Raw genomic sequence first — 26,564 nt, forward strand, 5'->3', positions numbered from 1 at the left:
ACAGTTGTGGCTCATGTAATCACTGTGAATATGTTGCCCGCCAAAGTTTATTTATTGATGTGCTTACGCAAAGAATGTTTCATTGTAAGGACTTTGCTAATTGTAACACCACCTATGTGGTTTACAGACTTGAATGTGAGTGTGGGTGTTTCTATGTGGGACGAAGACTCAAGCGAAGACTCAAAGAACGTCTTGCACAGCACAAATACACCAAAAGATCTGTGAATCCTAACCACCCTATGGCTGTGCATTTCAAAGAGGCACATGAATTTGAATAATTTGAAGGTAATGGTCATTGAAGTAATTTCTAGGAATGTAAGGGGTGGTGACAGGCTTCGACGTCTTCTTCCAAGGGAAACCTGGTGGATTGTAAAACTTAGAGCCACTACTTTTCCAGGATTAAATGATGATTTATTATATATTTCTCACCCTTTTTATAGGGCAATTTAGTAATCTTGGTATGTTTGTGTTAACTATTTTCTAGTGTTTGTTTTTAGACTTATCATGGGTAAAATGTTTTTGATATGTGTAAACAGAATAATATTCAAGTATAACAAATAATTTTGTGCAATTATCACTTGTTTTTTTACAATTTGTTTTCTTTGTGAACAGCTCAGTTTGTTTGGCTGTAATGAGATAATTAAAAAGTTTTACCTAGTTGTTATTAAAGTTGGGGGTCATGTGACCATTCCCACACCTCTCTACCTGGTAAATTGCTCACCTGTGTATGTATGGCATGCGCTGATGAAAACTGTTTAGTTAGAAACGCGTTGGCATGTAGCCATTTTTTGATTAAAGGCTTTTTAACATTTATCAGGAATGCCTCATTTTTTTTCTTATTGTTATTATATGCCCTTTTTTAAAGAGCACCTTGGATTGTTTATACATTATTTATACTTTTTTTTGACCCAGAGAACCGTTCCTTTTTCTTTTTTCTCATACACTATTATATCTTGGGGACACAAATGGCACCGAATAGTAGGAATGACCGGCCCTAATACATTAAGAATAGACGTCAGACAATCTGTCGATGGGCATCTGAAAACAGCTTTTTATATAACTAAGCACTGCTGATGTTCATCTCAGGAGATGTTCTGAATTTTGTTTGTGTCCATGATAGTTTATCTGAATTTAGTGTTATCAGTGATATTTGCCAATCAATTATGTAGGTTTATGTGGTACTTCTGTGGACATATGAAGAGTTTCGTTGCAAAACGAGATAATCTTGTTTTTTTTGGTTGTGCATTCCAATTAATATCAATTCAACTGCAGTTGGTTTGTTTTAATTTAAACCTTCATAACTTAAAAAATACAGCAAAGTAGCATCATAAAACAAAATAATAACATGATAACATAATAATAAACATGTTTTGACAAAAATGTTAAAAACAGAGTTATCTCGTTTTGCAACGAAACTCTTCATATGCTAACAGCTGTTCATAACTTTCTGGCCTTCATCAATTTAAGAATACTGAGAGTACAGTACTACACTACACACAGCACAAAACCATGAAGTGGAAAGACATATTCACACCTTTGGACATTAAAGTTATATGGTAACATGAGCCACATGAAGGTTATGCAACCGCTCATAGCAGAGCTCTGTTGTGTATCACTCAAAGTTTCAAAGGGGTTAAGGGGTGGAGCTAAGACGTGAGGAAAAGAAACAAGGATACACAAACACAGTGCCGGGCCTTTCTATACACGGATTACGCAATTTGCATAGGGCCCCGCACCAAAATAATTTAAAACCATTATATCAAATCAAAATGATTATTGTGTTTAATGAAAAAAGACGCTGTAATTTTAATAATATGCAAACATAAGGATTTTATGCAGGTTTTTTAAAAACACTTAATGATTTCTGACATGTACTCAGACAACATGCAGGCTGTTTCTCAATCCAAATGCTGCAGCCTTTAGAGGTCGCATTTGTAGGCTGCATATGGTATAAAGACGCATTTCAGAATATTAACAATTATAAAGTTGACTATTATTCTTAGTTAATGGTGAATTGTTACAATATGCTTATGACTTGCGAATGAAATGCTCATAAACTTAAATAAACCAAGATTGTTAATGTATCCAGGGTACACACACAACCCTTCGGAGGCCGCAGCCCTCGGACTGAGAAACGTTGCAGCGCATGACGCAAAAGAGTGATGGCTAACAGTGCGCATATCATATGCCCACCATGGCTTCAAAATGCTATCCATCTGGAGCAGAATAATGGAAAAAAAATGTGTGAAGCAAGGGAACAAGAGGAAAGTATGTGTTTTTAGTATTTAAAAAGTTAAAAAGTATTTTGTTACCATTGCTAAACAAAGCAGTGTAATATTTTCAAAATAATACTCCAATACAGATTTCCAAATTGTTTCGTTTGCCCTTTATAAGATATTTTCAGTAATTAAGTCATCATTTATGTCAGTAAATAAAGTAAACCACATTTATGCACTTTAATGTGTTTGTCTTTCAGTTTGTTTGGGTTTGGTAAATGGACGTTTTAACGTTTTAAATGGTACATTTTTTACTGTATTAACATTATGCATTTAAATTAAATTTGATTCATTAAATTAATAAAAATTTAAATCAGGTTTATTTTTAGTGCTTCTCACAACACGTTTTAAATCAAAACAGCTTTAAAGCAAATGCATGTTTCATGTTATAATAAGCAAGTTTTCATTTATCAGTCAGAGAAGAGTGTCAAAGTAAAGTCCATATGGGAATAATATACAGCTGTAAGATAATACAATACAACTAATTAAAGCAGAAACAATTAATGGGTTTTATGAATGCACTGACAGGGGGCCCCTCACAAAGGTTTCCATAGGGCTCCCCAGCTTCTAGGACATATGTTAAGTCGTTTCCCACTATGTTTCCCTTTAGCGTAATGTTTCTTATAGCGTTTTCATCACGTTACGTTTATTTTTTAGATGCATTAAAAGTTTAAAAGGCTTAAAGGGACACTTCACCCATTTGCATTAAGCTTTGTATAGTTAGAACCCCAGTCATGTTTTTGAATGGTCATGCATCATTTCCCGAGTTGCCGCTGAGACAGGAGAAATACAGAGTTCAGTGTTGCACTTCCTTCTTTCAATGATGTAAAAAGCATCATTTTGCATCATTGAAAGAAGGAAGTCCAGTATCTTTGTTGAGGGGGTGAGACTACAAACATCCCTTTTCTCGGTCAAATAGGCACTAAATTCTAAATGCACATTACATTTTGACTACAAATATGACACACTTTCAATAAAGATTAATGTTTCTATGGGTGAAATGCTCCTTTAAGGCTACTGAGATGTGTGCATGTATGTAATGTATATGGTTTGTTCTTTATTGGTAAACGATTATTTTTACAGTATCAATTGCTAAAGTACATAAAAAGAAATACTATCATGTATTATATATACCATTTATTAAATAATTGTCCTGTTTTCTATTATTTCTTCCTTGTATTTATAGCCATGTTTGTTCTAAAACTATTCTAAAACTATAATGTTTACATACAAATTAATATGCATAGGCCTGTTTATATATTAAATAACGCTTCACATCATGTGTGTGAATGTGTGCTATATTTATATTTATTAGGTATGTAAACAATTATTTTAGAACAAACAGTACGGACAAAAAGGAAGACATAGACTAAGGTATAAGGTAAAAATAAATATTAGAAAACCAAAAAATGTAGAAATATGTAATAAATGATAAAGAATACATGATATTATTGCTTCTTTAGTATAACCCATTCAAATCTGTAATCTTTCTAAATAAATTATAAACGTTACGTGATGAAAACGCTTTACGAAACACAGAGAGAGAACAGACTTCGACTCAACACCGGCACTGCACAAACAAGACCCAACACAAGTGTATGAACATAAAATTGTGGTGTTTACGGTAAAGTCCCCTTCAGCTGATTCCAGTCACATGATCGTCTCGCGTTGATTCATGTGTAATAGTGAGTTATCGAATGTACAATCAAAATCAGAGTGCATTGTGGCGGACGCACCAAATAGTGCACGATGAGATAGGGTGCTGTTTCGGAAAAAGCTCCGGGGCACAAACTCTTTAGCTTTGCACTAAAAATATGTACTAGTACTCAACAGTAGGCTATTATTAAAGCATAAATAAGCGAGATTAGACACAGCTCTGTTTATTTTCCTTCCACTGCATTGCAGTGGCATATGTACCCTTTCACTTTCACTTCCTGCTTAACTACAATCTCTCGGTAGCTTTGTGGCATCAATATAACTTAATGCAATGGAGTATTAAATAATTTCATTGTTACATTTTGTCGTTACTCTCTAGGTATTAAATGTATGTTTCATGTACTGTCGGAACAAAAACATAAAGACTAGAGACTGCGTGTCGTCTAAGTACTTATATTAATTCTCACATTACCACTCAAATAACCTCACAGAGAACAGCGGATGTTTAAAAAAAAAAAAAACTACATCCGCACACCCATATAGAAACATAAACGCTGATTATAGCAAAACCGTCTGACGTTAACATTTTAAAACAAACTCTTAGCGAACACTCTTAAGTACCGTTAAGCAAACTCACAAAAACTGTATCATCGTAGTAGCAACTTACCCACTGATACTTCAACCAGGAGGAAAATTGCAACTCTATACCACCAAAACGAATTCATGTCTCCGTTCAATGCGTAGACCTTTCTGAAAGCATTACTACATTCACAATGTGCTTGTTTGAGTGTGTGAAATCTGTTCAGTTTCCGAAGTCTGGTATCATGGCTAGTAGCTACTATAGCCAGAAGAACAAGTGCTGGAAGTGTTGTCACAAGGGGCGTTCACGCCATATCGTAAACTTTACAGCATGTAGCACTACTTCGTAAAAGTTGTGATGTTACGTCTGACACCGACGCTCCGATGCCTGCTTCACAGTCAACTCGAAAAGTCGACACTGTCGGCAATGAACCACTGTCAAAGAGTACGGATCGTTACGTCACAGTAAAGGTCGCTCTTCTTCTTCTTCGGTAGTTTTACTGGCAGTTTGCAAACAGTGTGCATTACCGCCATCTTCTGGACTGAGGTGTGAACTGAGGGGGATAAATAAATAAATACGACTAAGGTAACTAAATAGGTGCTGAGGTTTCTTCCTATTCTATATCCTATTTGAAGTTGATCTGTAATTCTTTTCGGATCATAATATTATATTTTGGGATGAATACTATGGAGGTATATTTGGTGCAAAACAACTGCACACCTGTGACAGTGGAATTTGTATTTGTAGAGATTATCCACACATGTGTATCAGTAAATTTGAAGTCACAGATGAAGAGTTGCAAACTTGTAGATTTTTTTTCTTTCCCTCAAATACAACACAACAGTTACACATTCACAAATCCTTCAGTGCAGCTGCACAAATCCCATTTTACAAATCACAGATTAAGAAACTCACAAGCTCACGTTTTTTGCTACAATTGCTGCAGTAAATATGGTGCAAAACCTACTTGAACACCTGCATCAAAGTATGTGAAGTCACACACAAATTTTGTACATTCGCAAAATCAGTTTGTGCATCTGTGCGATGAGAGTTGCATGTGTGTAAAAAAAAAATTCACAATTTTTTTTTTTTTTTGAAATATTTTCTAGCACAAACACAAGTACATAAATACAACTGCTTGAATCTGCTGCTACGAGTTTCAAACACTCTTTTTTTGTGTGCTCTCTGTTTTGCACCAAATATCTCGAGATAAGTGGTGCGAAAGTGATTTGTATACCTGTAGGCTATGTTCAGCACTTCCCACCAGGTGGCGCCCGACAGTTTATTAATTACCAGCAATGTTTCAGCAAGAAAGGTATTATTTTCACCAAGTGGAGAACAATATAAATGGGAGTGCTAATTATACACAGATGAAGGTAATTACATACAATATTCCAATTATTCATTAGTAAACAAAATATAAGTTCCATAAATCTCAAACCATCAATATAACTTAAGTAGATTAAAAAATACAAGCAGCAAATACACACATAGGCCTACATATACCTAATAGGCTTTATTATACCTAAAAGGCCTCCTGTCTAAGTAAAAATTGGTCCAACTCACCTCACCTTCTAGATGAAAATACCCTCTCAATTCCTATATACAATAATGAAGTTATAGGATGATTAAGTTCAACAAAATGCAGTGCTAATGGAAGGTTCATATTTCTGCATATTATTGCACTCTGATGTTTCACGATGCGTGTTTTATACTCTCTATTTGTTTTCCTACATATGATTTTCAACAATGACAGTGTTAAAGTGGTTTCTGTTGGTATACATGGAGAAGAGAGGTCCGATCTAACTAATTTATCTCCTAGATTACATTCAGCTATATTCAGTTAGCCTATGTTTACTTTACTGACACAACAATGTGCCCAGGATGGTAAAATAATTATTTCAATGTATTACTAATAAACAACACAAGTCTTGTGCATACTGACATGGTTTGACATCTATAGTTATTTGATTGGTTTTTTTCCTGATGTGTTAGAAGTCATATATGTAGAGCAGAGAAATAAGACATTTTTTTCTGGGGTGCATGCCCTAGAAAAATTCATATGGACCTTGGTATTTATAAAATCCTCTGTACGGCCCTGCTCATGACAATAAGAATCCACTCTCAATAGTGTATGACGAGCTGTAGGTTTTTTAATCGGATCCCTATGTAAAAAATTACAAGCTACCCACAAGTCTAAAAAGCTGATTTGATTTGGGTTAGCATCCAGGGTAAATGTTAAGAAATCAGAACAACTGTTTAGATAATAATAAAAACAATTTAGTTGTTCAGTTACCCGATTCAAAAAGACAGAAATAATCATCCAAATTAGTATATTAGAAGAAAAAGCATGTATCTCAGTTAAATGTAGGCCTATGTGTGTATTTGCTGCTTGTATTTTTTTAATCTACTTATATTGATGGTTTGAGATTTATGGAACTTATATTTTGTTTACTAATAAATCATTGGAATATTGTATGTAATTACCTTCATCTGTGTATAATTAGCACTCCCATTTATATTGTTCTCCACTTGGTGAAAATAATACCTTGATAAAGGCGATTTACTTTGCTGAAACATTGCTGGTAATTAATAAACTCTGCTTCAGTGAGTGTCAGGCGCCACTTGGTGGGCAGTGCTGAGCACAGCCTGCAGGTATACAAATTACTTTCGCACCATTTATCTCGAGATATTTGGTGCAAAACAGAGAGCACACGAAAAAGAGTGTTTGAAACTCGTAGCAGCAGATTCAAGCAGTTGTATTTATGTACTTGTGTTTGTGCTAGAAAATATTTCAAAAATAAAAAAATATTTGTGAAAATGTTTTTTTACACACATGCAACTCTCATCGCACAGATGCACAAACTGATTTTGCGAATGTACAAAATTTGTGTGTGACTTCACATACTTTGATGCAGGTGTTCAAGTAGGTTTTGCACCATATTTACTGCAGCAATTGTAGCAAAAAACGTGAGCTTGTGAGTTTCTTAATCTGTGATTTGTAAAATGGGATTTGTGCAGCTGCACTGAAGGATTTGTGAATGTGTAACTGTTGTGTTGTATTTGAGGGAAAGAAAAAAATCTACAAGTTTGCAACTCTTCATCTGTGACTTCAAATTTACTGATACACATGTGTGGATAATCTCTACAAATACAAATTCCACTTTCACAGGTGTGCAGTTGTTTTGCACCAAATATACCTTCATAGAATACCGCTGCACCTGTTTCCCCAGTAACTGGATCTTTAGACGCATCTGTGTTAATCTGTACTGCATCATTATACATGGTTTCTAACATATTGTTGGATATTTTGATATCCGGCTTTATTTTGTATAATACTTTTTATTTCCGTGCTTACTATAGGGTAACAAAATAACCATAGAGGGATGGAAGTACTTATTGTTTTGCATCATTTAATAGGGTCTAGAAAAAAGAAAAGGGAAGACTTCTCTGGGTCAAAAAAATATATAAGCAATAAGGTACGAGAGGCTGTGCTGTATCGTGAATAAGTTACAGCTGAAGGGCGTTGTTAGGCACGACGCGAACACATGTGTTCCAATGTGTAATATGCATGAAAGCTCAAATAAAAACAACAAACCGATATGTGTGGTTGCTAGGGTGTTGCTAAGGGCACAGTGATAAACAGAACCGTTAGGTGAAGCGGTCATAGCAATGTTGAATCGAACCAATGAACCAATCAGAATCAAGGATTGGACTAACCGTTTTATAAAAATGTATAAACAATCCAGGTTGCTCTTCAAAAAAGGGCCTATAATAACAAAAAGAAAATAGAAAAATTAGGCACTTCTGAATGTAAAAAAGCCTTTAATAAAAAATGGCTACATGCCAACGCGTTTCAACTAAACAGTTTTTATCAGGGCATGCCAAACATACACAGGTGAGTGCATTTACCAGGTAGAAAGGTATGGGAATTGGGAATGGTCACATGACCTAAGCCCCAACCCCAAAAACAACTTAGTAAAACTTTTTCAATTATCATCATTACAGCCAAACACACTGAGCTGTTCACAAAGAAAACACAAATAGTAAAAAAACAAGTGATGATTGCACAAATGATTTGTTATACTTGAACATTAAAAACAAACACTAGAAAAGTATTACCAAAGACATACCCAAGATTACTAAAATGCCCTATAAAAAGGGTGAGAAATACATCTCATCATTTAAAGCTGCGGTCGGCAACTATTTTGATCATATTTTTTGGTCATATTCACTGAAACCAACACTATGCTCTGATAGAACAACATAAATTAGATGTCACGAGTGACTATCGGGGCGGAACCAAAAGTTGGGAAGAATGGTTCCCCCCGGACTGATGTATGCAAACATCGACACTTCCGGGTTGCCCCGGGCGACGAAATCAGCGGAAACCAACGACAGGTGAGAGCGTCTGCGTGGCGAACGCTGATTGGAGGATGAGAAAGAGGAAGCTTATAAGAAGCATGTGAAAGACAGGTTAGTTGCAGTTGTTTTCCCCCCCGTTGTTGACGGTGGTTGTAGTGGGCGTTGTTGCAAGTGGCAGCAAAGTGGACGAAGAGGAAGTGGAGAGAGAGCGGACCTGTTAAAGGAAAACAGAGACAGAAGGAACGATTATGGAAGCACCATATATCCGAAGAGTAATATGTGTTTACGTAAAAGTACTTATCTGTATTGAAGACGGATACGAAGGGCGATCCTTAAAGGAGAGTGTGTACAGCTAGCCTGGTAGAACCATCCTCTGCTATTTTGCTTCGCTTCATAGACAGAGTCTGGCTGGGCATAATTGACAATCGTTTTCCTTCTCATGGGAGGGGCTTGTCTGAAGTTTAAAATCATTGGTCTAAACGTAAGCCAATCACATAACGTTTGGATATGATGTGCGTTATGCGCCAGCTCAGCCGCATCAAATTTCTGCTGTAAAACACACGCATGATGTGAAAACAAACCCATCGAGCGAAATACCGAAGTTAACATGGCTATGAACGACTTCTGCAGATTATGTAAAGTAAATCGGGCCAGAGCTAGTTGAACACTATCCTTACGGTGTCTTTCCACTCACGTCTAAGTGGAGGAACGCCCGTCTCTCCTCACAAACTCTTCCACCAGACGGCCATAACCATATGTAAATTAAATCTTCCTACCTTTTTTTCTGGTTAATCAGGAACGTCACCAAAGAATGTTTGCCCACGCGTCCTCCACCATTAACTGTGAACAATGAAATTTCCTTCCATGATATCTCGATTGTTGTGCACGTCAAGCTGTGCTGCACACAGTTTCTCGCTGACGATCGATAATAGTTGATAAATTAAACTTTTCCCAAAACCTGTCGGGAGTAGGGCAACAACATAATCTCCATTCAAAATGTTTAACAAACACTTTTCTTGTTCGGGATTAAGTTGACAAGTGCCGGTTCTCCACAACAGAGCAAATAGCTTTCTGTGCCTCCATGTCCACTACAAACTACAACCGTACATTCGGCGCTTAGCGTCTACGTCACGGCTCTCAGCCCGCCCTCTGTTCATTGATTCGCCGGTTGTTTTGAGACCTGAGGAAAACGGTTTGAATGGGAGGTATCTCAGACTGAGTACAGAAGCGTAATGAAATTTAGCGGAAGTACAAAGTCTGACGTAGTCAGGCTAGTGTACAGCCGGCGACTTCTCAGGATAACGCTGGAGTAGAGAGAGGACGACCCTAAAAGGGGAGAAAACACCATAACGATCCGTGAGTACCAATGCCTCTTGTATTGTGTTGAAAACTTGGAGTTACGGACAGTTATTGCTGTGTGCAAAGTGTGTTGTTACGTAGTGACCCTACCGTGGAATCCGAAGCCGGTGGGTGAGCCAGAGGATTGGAGGATACCCAGAGCGTAGTGCGGGGACTCGCGTCATCCGTCCAGAGTGCCCGCGGCCGCAAGTGAAACACCAGTATGAGCCCTAATTTTCACTATTAGAAGTGTGGAGTGCCGTGTATGAGAGTGCATTATTGATGTGTGCGCACTTGAAGCATTTGCTGTGCTGTGTCCCTGTTGCTCATACCGCCCCTAGGAGTTACCAGTTTTGCTGTGAGGCACCCTGTGGAGCCGATGGAACGTGTTCACTATCGAGGACGTAATTGTTACTCCCCCCGCCTGCGCGTCTTGAGCCTGTATGCTGTGGGAAGGACCCTAGTAGGAAGTACAGGAAGGAGAAGCATTGTGGAGATACCTATTGACTGTGGTGTGCAACTTGCACGGTGAGAGGAAGTCTAGCTGCCTGTCCCACCAGTGCCGGCATTGGGTGTTGACCCTGAGAGTGAGCAGAGGCGCCCGGTCCGTGACAGACTTCACCTCCCCGTCTTACCTGTTTCCTCGCCGTGGGCTAAGGCCAGGTGATGTACATCCTTTCTATTCACCTAAGCTGTAATACTGCTGTGTTGTGTCTAGAGTGAGGGAAGAAAGAGTAAAGTTAAGAGCCATACTTACCTGAAGAACCTGTGGAGTAAAAGCCTAAAATAAGGGTATACGTACCTGTACGGTCCCCCCTGACACGATGGAGACGTCGTTGAGCGACGAAGGCGGAGCTATACTTCCCTAGGCCGCCTTGTCTTGCAGAGCCACTTAGAGTCCACTTTAAGAGCCACACGCACCCAAAGGGTCCTGCAATTACCAAAGCTGTATGTCAGTAGAGAATAGAGCTGAGAGCTATCTGCATGTGAAACTGTCTTGTCGTTGCAGCATTGTATACCACTGAGCCACTATAGAGCCAAGCCGTGAGTAAGAATTGGACACTTACCTGAAGAAACATACCCGTCCCGTCGACTGCCCAGCCACCTTAGGGTGAGTTTAAGTTCACCTTACCTGAGTGTCCCGTAGGTCCCGCCTTGCACGCCGAGCAGAGCCCTGTCCATCTGGCATTTCCCCTGGCCCAGGCTGGTGACGCCCTCGAGGTAAACTATCGGGTAAAGTAGAGTGGTGGTCACTACACATCCTGCTATCCAGCCCCCTTAGGCCAACGAGAGGCCTTGGTGCACAGTGAGTTCCCCCTGTTAACCTGTTTTTTTGTGTGTCTGTGACCACAGTCGATCCCCGGCCCAGGAAGCGACACCAGCCGGCTGCGGACGGAGAAGAGTGGCCCCGGTGTCCTGCAGAAAGGAGCCAAAGAGAAAGAGAGTTAGATCACGGACGCAGAGAAAGAGCCATATACTTACCTGTATCCCTGACGGGAGGCCATTGGAGCCAGTCGTGGGACGACCAACGGAAAACACCGAGCAGGTAGCTGTCACAAAACCCCGCACAGTCTTTTAAAGCTTTGTTTGATCTGCCTCCAGGAGCCAAGGAGCGCGCCACAGATAGTAGGACCAAGAGGAGGAACTCCGCCCCTCTCGGCCCCTCTCCCCTCCCCGTGCTCAGTATTGTCCGGTCCGACACTTGGCCCCTACCCCCGAAGATCTGTGGAGAAGACCTTTTAGAAGAGAGACCTTTTAATAATTCCCCTTGCCCCTCCCCATTGCTTAGAGCATTTTAAATAACTTAAATAAAATTTGTTTTAACTTACTTACCTGTGTTCATCTTGTTGGTCATTGTGGTGCTTTTGGGGACCTCCTCGAGGTGGAACAGACTGTTTAAGAAAAAAAAACGCGCTTCTAGCTCCACCTAGAAGTGGAGCTAGAATTTTTGCAAAAATCCACCGCTCCCGGTTCATTTGGTCCAATCAGCGCAGGCCGGTTCATTTGGTCCAATCAGCGCAGGGCTGTGTAAAATCTGCCTTTCAATCACAGTACCTGCACGCGCCACAGATCCCCCCTCACGCGCGCTACAATATCATGTGCATCCGTCTGAAGTTCACAAGCGTGTTGGATTAAACGCAGCTTAAAGGAATAGTCTACTCATTTTCAATATTAAAATATGTTATTACCTTAACTAAGAACTGTTGAATCATCCCTCTATCATCTGTGTGTGTGCACGTAAGCGCTGGAGCGCGCTGCGATGCTACGATAGCATTTAGCTTAGCCCCATTCATTCAGTGGTACCATTTAGAGATAAAGTTAGAAGTGACCAAACACATCAACGTTTTTCCTATTTAAGACGAGTAGTTATACGAGCAAGTTTGGTGGTACAAAATAAAACATAGCGCTTTTCTAAGCGGATTTAAAAGAGTAACTATATTTTATGGCGTAATAGCACTTTTGGGAGTACTTCGACTTGGCGCAGTAACACCCTCCCTCTCCCATTATGAGAGTGAGAAGGGGAGCGGACTTTTCAGGCGAGTACTATCTGTTAATTAAGATGTTTTACTTCTTTTTGTAGAAGTCTTAGGTAGACATCTTCTTCTAGATGTGCAAGCAGCAAGTAAACTGATCTGGTAATGTGACCTTTCACGCTAGTCACATGACATTGATACATTTTAATCAAGACAATCTATTTTTTCATTTAAAAGTTTAATTTCTTGCCCAGAGCCAACATCAACACGTTTTAGAGAAATAAGAAAAAAGACACGGTCACAAATGTGACCGGTGGGATTAAATGGGTTAGGTTCCTTGACTAAAATATATAAGCATCAATTTAGAAACCGTGCATTGGGTTAAGAGTGTCATATGTTGTAAAATGTATTTAAATACAGATAAAATACTGTTATTTTTATATTTGTATGAAAATATTGAGGCTTTTATCCAAAGTGACTTACAGTGCATTACAAAGTTTACAGTATATTAAAGTTTGTTAGAACTATAACTAATATTTATGAACTAATCTCTGAAAACACCATAATTCCCTCATCTTCTATGTTTTAGAATATATAGTATTAATATATCATTATTAATGTATTAGGCCTACCTGTAATATTTGCAAAATGTCCCCCTAAATAAATAATGTTGGCATACTCTTGTCCACACTATCGGTTGCAAATCAGCTGTTCCAAAAGATACTTTACAAGAGAAACTACTAGACCAGACTATGTGCAAGGTGAGAGAATAGTTGTCTAATTTTAATGTGTGTGAACAGACTAAAAAAGTGTACTCACAATTCATAATTAGTTGTCTATTCCTATTGTCTGTGAGCCAGTAGGCCCATTTTCTGAAAAATCTGCACCTCTTTGTGGCTTTAATTTTTTAATGATCCTTACTCTAAGAAGTCAAGCATCAGAGATTAAGTGACAATGTAAAAATACTACTAGCCCATTTTGTGGTGATCTACTTGCAAGACTATTTACATTCTGTTTATAACAAAGGGTGTAAATCTATTGCTGGGATCGTAGATTTGAATTTAGCTGCTGCATGAAATTAAAGCATTTAATCCATAAGGACTATCCAGCTTTTTGATCTGTGCGTCTTTCATTAGTTTCATTTTACAAGCATGGGAAAGTTGCGCGATCTTATTTCAGTAATTGTGCTGAAATATCGGAGAAAGCTCTTACATATACATGGACAAAACATTGTGTAGCATGTTTACTTACAACACAAGCAGTGGACTCTAACATCATATTAGTTCACATCCATTTAACCCTGTCATTACTCCCGCTCATGTTTTAATGACAGGAGAGAGACTCTTCCACAGACCATCCCCTCAGTAATCTGGAGAGAAGCGGTCGAAAGTAGACAAAAGAGATGGATTTAAATACCAGGTGTAAACGTGATGTGTCTCTCCACTTGTGATCCGATCGATGAAAACACATCTTAATACCAAGTTTAACAGCCCCTGGGATATTTGTCTTAGATGTTCTCTACATTTTTTCAGACAGTGAGTGAAATCACAGAAATTCTGCTACCCCAAAAGCCCAATGTTGTAATATTACAAAATTCCCGTAAAAAAAACTTACTAAAATTTTAAAAAAATATATATACTCCTACAACTACATATAAAAGGTGAAAACAGTTATTTTCTATATTTGGGTCTTACAGGGTAAATCATTAAAATAGGGCCCCGGGTCTTGATAAATACAAATAGCATTTTTTATGAGAAATTTGCAAATTAATTTTTAGTACATTTCCTTTTAATCCAGTACAAATATGTTAAACCTTTCTAAATCAAGATACATACTTAAAAAGCAAAATTACTTAAGAATAAGTTTCAAGTTTTATTTGTCATGCTTAGTTATGTCTAGGGATGTGACGATTAATCATGTGTCCCATTAAAAATGCCTGTCTGAAATCGATTCAGAATCGCAAGGCTGTGATTATGGGGCGGTTTCCCGGACAGGGATTAAACACTAGTCCTAGACTAAAAAAATTTAACAACTGTCCAATCTGAAAACAACTTGCACTGACATATTTAAAAATACATCAATACTCTTTGTTTTGCCTCAAAATGCACAGAAGTAATGGTTTCAGAAAGGCATGTTTGTTAAAATGAGTTATATTTCCTAATTAAACTAAGGACTAGTCCTGCCTTAAGCTAATCCCTGTCTGGGAAACCACCCCTATGTGTTTCATGCACAGCTTGTGCGTGTATTACGGCATTTGGTCAGTAGGAAGTCCTTATCAATCGAGGGTTCGGACCAAGATGGCCGCCTGAACTGACGCGATTTGTTGAGCTCTTCATCACAAAGTTAAATGTGTTAGCCTAAATTGATGTAAACTACAGTTTTAACTTTTTGGTAGTGCTGTATGCTTAGCTTAACATCTTCAGTGGTTTTTAAATTCACCTTGGATGGAACCCTTACGAAAAAGAAGTTTATTCAAGTGTGCTATAAGTATACTTCTTTTAAACTTTAAAATAAGAAAGTATACTTTCAGTTTACTTTTTATGTACTTCTCTAAAATGTACTTTAGGTACTTCTCAGAAATATACTTAAATTGTACTAAAGTATACTTGACCTATACTGACCGAAATGTCTAAGTATATTTGGCCTATACTTGTTTACTGACATATACTTAAAAGTATAAAGTAAAAATGCAACAATGAAAGCTACATCAAGAAAGCTGCAAAAAGCCATATGAATAGCCCTGGTGAAAAATAAATATACTTTATTGTATTTCAAGTATATTTAACTTTGCAATAGTACAAATATACTTAAAAAGAAATGTACGATCTTTGAATATATTGAAAGTATGCTTACAAAACAATTGCTTACAATTAAACTTTCAACATATTTCAAAATAATTCTAATTTAGTATATTTTCTAAAATTCTTTTAAAAAAGATATACTTGGAGTTAAAGTTCTGTGCAATTTTTAAAGTATACTAATTTGAACTTTAAAAAAAAACTTTTTAAAGTTTATTTTAGGTATACTTTATCTGTTTAAGTTATCATTATAATAATGCACTGACAGCATATTTATAAAATACATTATTTAGCATCCTTTAGAAACAGTATATTTTAAGTAAATTTTGAAAGTATATGTAATGTACAAATGTATATTATCTTTATGGAGAATCTTGTGTTAGTAAACTAGTAGGTTGTTAATTTTGTGCTTCAGGTATACTTGCAAGTATTCTTTTACTATACTTTTAGTTAACTAGAAGTTTACTACTCAGCTTTACTTTAAGTAATATATATATAACTATATATATATATATAACTTAAAGTACAATACAATGTTCCTGTGTATTAATTTTCATACTTGACATATACCTTTTAATTGTACTTTCAATTTGAAGCTAAATCTTTCGTATGCTATCAGTGAGCTAATCAAACAAAAATAATAAATAAAAAAATTATATATATATATATACAATGGGACACTACAGTGGGACACTGTAGAAATTGTGAGTAAAAAATGAATGGAATAATTTACAAATCTCATAAACTTATATTTTATTCACAATAGAATATAGAATATCTCTGCCCATCTTGACTTCTGAGAGACACTGCCACACTTTTTATACCCAATCATGTTGCCAATTAAGTTGCAAATTGGTCCTTTAGTTGTTCCTTATATGTACATTTAACTTTTTCGGCCTCTTATTGCTACCTGTCCCAACTTTTTTGGAATGTGTAGCTCTCATAAAATCCAAATTGAGCCAATATTTGGCATGACAATTCAAAATGTCTCACTTTCAACAGTTGATATGTTATATTATATTGTGAATAAAATATAAGTTTATGAGATTTGTAAATTATTCCATTCCTTTTTACTCACAATTTCTACAATGTCCCAACTTTTTCTGATTTGAGGTTGTATATATATGGCTGAATCCCCTGAATATTAACTTTCGTTCTGGACTCCATTTCCATTAATCCCGCATACCTGGACTGATTAGTCTGCCACCTGAAACTCATTGGACAGCCTATATAAACTCTCTGGAATCATTCAGTCAGTGCAAAGTCTTGATTTGTGCCGGCTGTCATTGCTGAGCGGTTTGCCTGCCTGCATCTATCTGTATTTATTGATCTTTATCTGTTTTACCCGGTTTATGAGTATGTTAGTGATGGGCAGTCCGGCTCTTTCCATAGATTCGGCTCTTTCGGCTCAAGCTCCGGCTCTACATTTTAGTGATGGCAGTCCGGCTCTTTTCATAGATTCGGCTCTTCTGACTCGGCTCCCTTAGAAGAGCCGGCTCTTACAGTGCCACCGCTGCCTGCGTCTGAAGATACGGCTCTGCTCGTTCGCTACAAAGAATCAGCTCTGAGCGGCTCGTTCGCGAACGACCCATCACTAGAGTATGTTTGTTGCCTCCCCTCACCCTTTTGCCTGTTTCATGACTACGAGATTTGCCTGCCCTCAGTGTTGGGGGTAACGAGTTACAAAGTAACAGATTACAGTAACTATATTACTTTTTTGGGTAACGAAGTAAAGTAACGCATTACACTAATAATATTGGTAACTACACTACTTTACTAGACTATAGGGGAGCGGGAAATGAAGACGGAGGGTTTTGGCCACTGGGGCGATATTTACATTACTTTCAGCTTATTGCTCGAAAGGACAAAAATATTCATGTGAAATGCACACTATGCCCACACGACAAGTGTCTTTCAACTGCTGACAACGCGATGAGCAACCTGTCTAAGCATTTGTAAACCCAGCATGGCAATACAACACTTGTGGCGAAAGATCCTGCTTACCGGTCATTTAAAGGAGTCACTCATCATCAGCCGACCCGCCTAAACCATGTCCATGTATCTATGTGGTAAATTAAGAAAAAGGAAAGTAAAGTAATAAGTAGTGAAGTTACTTTTCAAATGCAGTAACTAGTAAAGTAATCTCATTACAATTTAAAGAAGTAACTAGTAACTAATTAAATTTTTTAAGTAACTACCCCAACACTGCCTGACCTACATTGCTGTGTTTGCTGTTGTTTGACCTTGCCTGTTGAAATATGAGTGTGTTTAATAAAAACCTGCAGATGGATCCTCAGTGTCAAAGTGCTTTGTTACACAAGCAGGATACAATAAGTAACCTACTAGTTTACTAAGAGTACACTAACAGAACATTTGCATGTACACTTTCAGTATATGAAAGTAAACTACTAGTTAACTAAAAGTATATTAAAAGAACACTTGGAAGTATACCTGCAGCACACAATAAGTAACCTACTAGTTTACTAAGAGTACACTCACAGAACATTTGCATGCACACTTGAAGTATAAGTCTAAAAAACTACTAGTGTACTCATGAGTTCACTTGCGTACAAATGAAGAACTAATTGTGCACTAGTTGGACACTTAAAGTTGACTACTCTTACACTTATAGTACACTTAGAAGTATACTTTTATATACTAAAAGTGGGCCAATTTAGTCCCAAGCGGTATTCAAGCAGTACACTTACAAGTATACTACTAGAACATAAATGTTAGTACACTTACTACATAAAGTATACTTAAAACTATACTCCAACATTACTTAAGTATACTTAATAAAATGAACTTGAAAGATACTTATTTTTCGTAAGGGAAGGTAAGAAAAGAAACAGGAAAATGCAGTCATCTTCAAAGCAAGACAGGGACAGTGAAAGCACGCTGCTTAGTAGTGGTCACGATTACAGTTTAAGCGGAACTGAAGGGAATGACCTAGTAGAGATGATTATGGATGAAAAGGAATTCCCGGAGTTACCGGTGACCGCTAGCGAATCACCTGCAGCTAAGAAAACAATGAAGTCAGTTAAAAGCGCCTCTTCCTATGCTGAAGTTATCGCCACACTCTCTCAGCTTATTAATGAACGGTCTGATTGCATTGAAAAGTTGGTGAGCGGCAATACCGAGAGAATTGATGAGTTGAGTAAGAAAATTTACACTGCTTTTGTTGAAATTAAAGAAATGTCCAGAGGCTCTTTTGGCTTGGTCTCTGATAGTCAAACACAATTTTTCACCTCATAAGTATTTTATTTGGAATAACTGCAATATTTTGTACAAAAATAAATCTATTTTTTTTTTCAGAATTTGGTTGATTAAAATATTTTGTTAGTTTAGTCAATTAATCAATTCTCAAGGGTTTTTATTTTCATATAAGGAATTTCTAGATCATTTTCAGTTTCCTGTTTCTCCCAAAGAATTTTCAATAGTGATGGGTTCAATCCGTTCAGGTGTACTTGCTTTATTGAGAGGCGCTCATTATAATCCTCATCCAGTACCTTTAAATCTTGTTGATACATTTGTTGGAAAATTGTTTTTCTTCATCCTACAAAAATAATAACAGATCAATCCGTTAATTATTCCAGCAGGACATTGTTACTTTGCCATTTGTGACTGCTTATTGGAATAATGCGGTAGAAATATCTGCTTGAAAAAAGTCTGGATGCTTCCACATTTCTATTTCTTAACCAATAAAGTAAAAGAAATTTCCTTTTTTTTCCTATAATTCATATGTGTTACCCTGCAAACCACTACTTAAAGAGTAACTAAACCCTAAACCAACTTTTTTTAGTTAATGATCTGTAAGAATGATGCTTTATTAGTGCTGTTTATTGATTTTAGTAAGTTTTTTGACATTTGGATATAAAGTGTTTCAATACTACAATATATGGTGTAAAAACGTCTGAGTGCTGCCCTCTTCAGGTTGAACGGTGGCTACTGCAGTTGAATTTTTCTATTGGATGTTGGGTCCAAAAAATGACTCGTGAAGTAAGCAGGTTCAAGCTCACCACGCCCTTGTTACGATCTCACCACACACTTAGTTCGTCCCCTCTATCTCCGTTGGGGTCTGCCCACTTTCTTGCATTTTTTAAATATTCCCAGTGGGCGGAGTCAGGCTCTGACCAGGGGTTTAGTTACGCTTTAAAACATTTCAAGAAGGACATCTCCTCCAGTTGCTCATTTTGTGACAATTCTGAAGAAACTGTAGTTCACCTTTTTTGGTATTGTCCATTTACTAAGATATTTTGGCAAGATGTTTTACGATTTATTAGGAAAGAAATTTATAATAAATGTACTGTCAGGACTCGGCCTTGAAGTCTTGTTATATTTGTATTTTGTCATGGTGGCAGAGTTCTGGCAGTCCCAGGCCTTATGTGGAGGCTCATGCCTTGTTTACTGTGGCATGTGCCTCCGGTGTCTTGTCATTGTCCCCGCCCCCTCGTCCTCCTGCTTATTGTTAATTATTACTTATTCCCATCACCTGTTCCCTCCTCGTTATCTTGTTTAGTTTCTCTTATAAAATGTTCTCTTGTCCTTAGTTCTGTGCAGGTTCATTTTGTATTGTCCGTGTGATCTAGTAGTGTTTCATTGTCATGTCTAGTCTAGTGTTTTGTGTCCGTCTATACTGTTTGCCCCCACGTGGGCCTTTGTTTTGTCTTCTTATATATTAAAGTCTTTTGTTAACCCCTTCATCGTCCGCTATTGGGTTCATCTGTCCAAACCCTAACATGTATGTTGTTTTGGAAGGATGTGGCATTAGGTTTTGTAGACTATGATAAATCTAAGAGAAATCAGTTTTTTATTATTAAAATGACATTGCTACTTGCAAAGTTCCACATTCATAAATCTAAATACTTGAAAGCAAAACCTCTTTTTTTCTTGTTTGTTTGAAAGAGTTTGAAAAATACCTCACTACTATCAGAATGTCTGAGAACAAAAAAGCTTTAAAAACTATATCTGTATGTAATTCCTTTACTTTTTTTATTATTATTTATGAATGACATATTTAACTTATACCTCCCCCTGGTTGTTCTATTTTGTTTATGATACTCTTGTTGTTATTGTTATAATTTGTCATTTTTGTTATTTGTACATTGTTTTTGAAAAGAATAAACAAAAAGTCCTTATCAATCTAAAATCATTATGAGTTGGAGTCGTTTATAACGTGCATTTAAAAAAGCAACACTCGTTAAACAGAATCATTCAAAATATTCCTTATTATCATGAAAATACCTGAAAAAAAATTGAAGAACAGCGTATAAATATTCCTGTAGACATTTCCTGGAATAGCCTTGTAATGCTACTTCTTCTATGGCACAAAGGGAGTTTCTGCATCAGAACGCCCCCTGGATTTTGGATGTGCCGGGATTTCACCATAATTCATTCAAATTCATTCATTGAGAAAACGCGCATTTGCACGGTTAATCGTTACACCCCTAGTTATGTCAGTGACAAAATTTAAATGCTTAGTGTGAAACTCAGACATTCTACATCAGTGTTCAACAAAGATACACAATTTGAAGGAAACCAATTTAATTTATCATTAATGAAAATATCTAATTCAGACACATCCAATGACTATCCATCATGTAGGCATTTTTATCTTTATATACACAAGTTTTTAATCTTTAATAATTTTTTTTATATTTGGCATGTATGTGTGTGTGCTGTTACGCTTGCCTGTGTGTGTAATAAGCACAGTGTATGCTTCACTTTAATGCAGAGGTCCCCAACCACCGGGTCGCGACGCAGTACTGGGTCGTGGACAAGTTGCCACCGGGTCGCAAAAACGTCCCGAAAAAATGTGTATAATAGCCACGTAATAGCTTAATCGGGTATTTTGTACTGTAAGAGCCGACTTCAAATAACATCAATCATTTCCACTTTTGAACAGAGCCACGCTCTCTCTCTTTTTCTCCGCCTCTCTCTCTCTACCAGCGCATCAGCGATCACATTGCTGTCATTAGAGTTTGAGCATACAGTACTTCTAAAACACAACCGATCAAAGAATTGCGGAGGTATGACTTTATGAATCATTTGCAAATGTACGTCGCAATGATGTACATATGCGGAGACGTTCAAATGTGTGACAGCGCAAATGACTGAAAAGTAATTATTTTATTCTTCTTTAAAACAACTTCAGAATTATCCATCGATCGTAGCACCATGATCACAATAAACTATTAGGCTAATAATATTTTAACGGCTACACTTTTAACGTAGGTTTGAAAGGAACCTAAACTTGTCAATCATCATTAATCATGGTAAACGTGAGTCTCCGTGCAGCCGCAATTCTTCTGGCATCATTCCTCCTTCACTGCATTTTTCTTCTCTTCTGTTAACGTTACTTGGAATTGGGTCTCGAGCCCGACCAAGATTCGAGCTGCCTTCGAGAACAGCAAGCCAAGTTCGTTTAGGTTCCATTAATTATTAAGACTAAATGGGCAGGCAAACTAGTAAAAACAATGAAAGTAAAAAACAATCCGCCAAAATATGGTTTTACACGTCTAAAGAAAATATACTATAGCCTAAATAAAGCAATTATTAATTTTCCTAATGCATGGTTGTTATCTTTACTTCCGTTTAAAACGTAAATTTCGAAAAGGAGGATTTTCAGCCCCCCCCAATCTCACCCCCCGGTCCGCGAATTTTTTTTAAAGCTGAAACCGGTCCGTGGTGAAAAAAAGGTTGGGGACCCCTGCTTTAATGTATTAAAATAGAAGTAAATCGTCTTATTAAAACTGATCTGTAATTGTTGGGGTCGTTTTTTAACTATAAATGCACACTAGAAATGTACATTACAGATGTGAATTATTTTTCGTGCTGAGATCATACCATTATGCAGAAGACAACATACAGTGGGTACAAGCTAATTCAATTCAAATATAATTCAAATATATTTATATAGCACTTTTCACAATTGTTCACTGTTACAAAGCAGCTTAACATGAAATAGAAACAAAGAAAAGTAAAGATAAATCAAGTAGTGATGCACTGATGTATCGGCCGCCGATATTTATCGGTCGATTTTTGATTAATTTAAAACACTTGTTTATTAATTAAATGCATAAAGAAATCCATTATATGTAAAAAAAAATGAGTTAATGTTGTTAATAAAATACAAATGCTGAATAGCAAAAACCACCTTTGAAGGTTGTCATGCTGTCTTCTTATATTTGTTTTGGCTTAATTTGTGCCTCTCTTATTATGTTGGTCAGTTGAATGTTAATTAGATCCAATCCATGTTCAGTAAAAATAATTTGATGCAGAAATAAACTAGCTAATAGACCAACTGTATAGTATTGTATACAAGTGTTTAATATCAGTATCGGCCAGAAGTTGTCTGTTTAAATCGGTATTGGCCCAAAAAAATCCTATCGGTGCATCCCTACAATTAAGAAACAACGAAAGCATGACAATTTTTGATATAGATTAAAGTGGAGACCATGGACTGTAAAAAAGATTTGTTGGCTCAACCTAATAAAGTAAGCTACCTGGCCACCCCAAACCCCCAGTCAACCTGACCCAAAACACCAGCAAGCTAAAAAAAAAAGCTCGAACTGATTTTGCCAAGTGGTTGATGTCCTCAGGGCATCATATTGTGTTGACCCAAGGACAACATTTTTGTAAATAAAACCTAAACCCACCCCAAACACCAACCCTAACCATAAACAAACACTACAAACACTAAACAAATCAGGTAAACAAGCTACAGCTGGTTCAAAACGCCGCCGCAAGAGTGCTTTCTCGATCCAAAAAGTATGACCACATCAGTCCAATTCTGGCATCTTTACACTGGCTACCAGTTAAATATCGCATACAATTTAAAATATTACTAATCACCTACAAAGCCTTAAATGGCCTAGCACCCTCGTATATTAAAGAACTACTATCAGAATACAATCCATCACGTAAACTGCGCTCACAAAATTCTGCCATATAATGTATGACACTTGCATTACATGCGAACGGCCCCTACGCTAATAGAATTCTGTTTTTGTCTCCCTGTCTCGTCCTTGACCCCGAGGACAATGAGACAAACAGACCCAGTTCCTGCTGCTGTGAAGGTCATCTACTGGCTGTCCTTCAACGTGATGCCCAGCCGATGCGCGACCAACGACCACCGGCTGAACCAGTTTAATCCGCTTACCCGCTTCCTATCCTTACCTTGTCTATATATATAAATATATATTAATTTCTCCCTAGGGTTTTTCTCCTTCGGGGGAGTCCCAGAGAGAGTCAGCCAACTTTGGCTTAACTTAGCACTTTACTGTATACGTTACATTATTAATATGCACGCTTGTTCGGTTTTAACCTTAGCCGCTATATTCTACTTCTTATACTATGTATTGATTTTCTGTGTTCTCCTCTACATCTACTCATGTAAAGCTGCTTTGCAACAATTAACACTTGTGAAAAGCGCTATATAAATAAAATTGAATTTAATTGAACTAAAATCAGAGGGACATGATAAGTGAAAAACAATGGGCTAGAAACCTGCTAATCCTGGTTGTAAGCTTAAACTTAAAACAAACTGTAAACTTATTTCTGAAATCTGATTGGTTGATTGAAATGATGTCCCAGGGTCAACATAATGTTGCCCTGAGGACATCAACCACTTGGCAAAATCAGGAGAGTCAAAAAAAAAAAAAAAAACACACACAGGGCAACAGTCTTCAAAGGGTAAAAAAAATGGAAATGAGGACTAGCAATCCAGCATCCCATGCTAATGACCAGCTAACCTTCATTCCATGTTGGGGAACAGTAAACCAGCATCCCATGGTGTTCCCAGCATGCAAATTATACCTTATGCTGAACCCACAATGCTGGATTTTTCAGCATGGAAATCATACACTTTTGCTGAAAATCCTTCCATAAAGATGTGATTTGCATGTGCAGTCACTGTGACTCGTCTCCAAACACAATTCATAGTTTTGTTTTTGTTGGCACACAATTTTGAACAGAAAACAAAAATACAGCATATGACATTGCATCTTAAATTTTATGCCCATGAGTAACGTAGGACCAGCATTATTCAGGATCTACAATGATATCATTTTTATCCAGATATGTTACAAATAGATAATCACGTGCATCCTGTTATAAAATGATGCCCAATGCACTTGTTTTCATGTATATATTTGGTTGATACATTTATATTTGCAATATTAATATTGAATGTAATAGACCATTAAAAAAAAGAAACTTACCTACACTGTAAATAAACATTTATTAGTTCACATGAACAAGGTTATATGGTTCCATTAAAATGTTGAGTTAATTTGACTTAAAAATTTTTGTTTATACAAAGAGACACACTTGTCTTTTTCGTGTGAATTAATATTTTAAGTGAAATAACTCAACATTTTTAAGGCAACCAGGTAACTTATAAAGTTGAACCAACAAATAGTTTTCACATGTTGTTTATCGTACCCTATCTCTTACATTCAGCGAGTGGAAAATAGTGCCATTGATTAGTTTAAATAGAGGTCAGTGACAATTCATCTACAATCATGCCTTGTCAGTCATGATTGATGGACTAGCATACAGGGATGTACCGTTTATGGAGGCCCTGCCTGCCCTCCACACAGCTACCAGTTTCTCATGCACTCCCTTGGGAAACTAAAAACCCCTAGACTAATGATTCATTCCAACTTGTTCAATCACATTATTTATCCTTTAAATAAACATTTAGAGTCTTTACCGTGTTATATAGCCTGTATCAAAATAATCAGTCTCCTCAGTTGTGCAACTATTTTGTTTATGCATACCTCCTGTGTAGGTCGCAGTATATCCTGATTTTGAAGCTTGATTAGTCTCTATGTCTGAATCATGGGAACACAAAGAAAAATGCTTTTGGTTTCCCTTTGTTATTGGATCTTCTGTTTTCTCTTCTGTCTGCACAGATGGTGGGATTGTGTAGAATTCTTGAAGTTTGCATAGCTCTTTCTTATCACAATCTTTCCCATCTTCCTCTGGTCCAAAAGATCTAAAAGTGACAGATAATAAGTTGATATCCCCTGTAGCATCTGAGCCATCTGCATTTCCCTCTGGCTCAAGTCTAAATTTAGAAAGGTTCTGATTTTCCCTGGACACTCCTGTCATCACTTCCTCCTTATACTCATCTTCATCAATTTGGATATGTTGGGACGGTCTAGTTACACTGAAATGCAATGGTATTTTATTCCCTGTATAGGAGATACCAGAACTGTATAGCAGGGGCAGAGATGAAACTATACAGTTCTCTCCAATTTCAGTAGTTTTAAGACTACTGTGGTTAATTATGCGATCCATGTACGTGCAGTTGTCTTCTTCATCTTCTTTGTTTTCTTCTTCATCATCATCTGTGTCTGCCTGTGAAAATAATGATAATAGTTACATTAACAAGGAATAAAAGTTGGATTGAACTAGATTTGAATGGTAATGATGAAAAGTTGACTTTCAGAATGGTGCAAGAACTAAAGGTATGAAATCTTTTCAATGGATTATGGTATAGAGGACTACATTTACTTTTTCCTCCTGAAACATAGGTGTTGTGCAATGTCCTCATTTGACTCCTTTTTTATTCATTTGCGAAGTTTGCAAATACATTATTTAAACACAAAAGTTAAGAGAACAGTTTTTTCAATTATTGTTTTATTAGGATCATTAAAATGTTACTTTGTTTCTCATTGCTCTATTTGCCAAAAGTATGTTAATGGACTACAGTATGAGACAAAGTAGTGCAACTCTCTCTAAAATTTATATACCAAGAGTTCTGATCTTTGAAGGGAATATGGATGATTTTTGCTGTTAAATTGTTTAAAATCACTTGAAATGTTAACATTTACAAGCCTTTGAAACACGTTCAAATGATAGACTTTCCCTATTTAAATTTGCATATAAATCCCCGATTCACATGCGAGCCGAACAGTTGGTCGTGATCCTCCGGATCATTGGAGATTTGTCACACCACCACTACTACATATTTTATTTTTGTGTGGCAGGTTTTACAAACTAAGTTGCCTGGTTTAGGTAATATTTAACTAGGGACTCAATCAAAAGCTCATCCAGAACAGAATGCATA

General features: G+C 37.0%; 2 protein-coding genes across 8 annotated transcripts in view; both read right to left on the reverse strand.

Moving 5' to 3' along the window:
- il10rb (interleukin 10 receptor, beta) overlaps positions 1 to 4,989 on the reverse strand; it is a 31,858-nt gene extending 26,869 nt beyond the window's left edge. Inside the window, exon 1 of the mRNA XM_065273125.2 lies at positions 4,600 to 4,989. Coding sequence (XP_065129197.1) covers positions 4,600 to 4,657 — 58 coding nt within the window. The 5' untranslated portion in view covers positions 4,658 to 4,989. The remainder of the gene's footprint in view (positions 1 to 4,599) is intronic.
- A 12,513-nt stretch (positions 4,990 to 17,502) lies between these two features.
- crfb1 (cytokine receptor family member b1) overlaps positions 17,503 to 26,564 on the reverse strand; it is a 69,738-nt gene continuing 60,676 nt past the window's right edge. For 4 of the 7 annotated variants that reach the window (XM_065273117.2, XM_065273116.2, XM_065273118.1 and 1 more), the window contains one exon: positions 22,372 to 25,852. In XM_065273117.2, the coding sequence (XP_065129189.1) occupies positions 25,199 to 25,852 (654 nt within the window). In that variant the 3' untranslated portion in view covers positions 22,372 to 25,198. Of the gene's footprint in view, positions 17,550 to 18,939; positions 19,044 to 20,398; positions 22,200 to 22,371; positions 25,853 to 26,564 lie in introns of those variants that run through there. The other 3 variants (XM_065273119.1, XM_065273120.1, XR_010536537.2) reach the window with 3 other exon arrangements.

The sequence above is a fragment of the Paramisgurnus dabryanus genome, chromosome 15, assembly GCF_030506205.2.
Source record: "Paramisgurnus dabryanus chromosome 15, PD_genome_1.1, whole genome shotgun sequence".
Classification (NCBI taxonomy): domain Eukaryota; kingdom Metazoa; phylum Chordata; class Actinopteri; order Cypriniformes; family Cobitidae; genus Paramisgurnus; species Paramisgurnus dabryanus.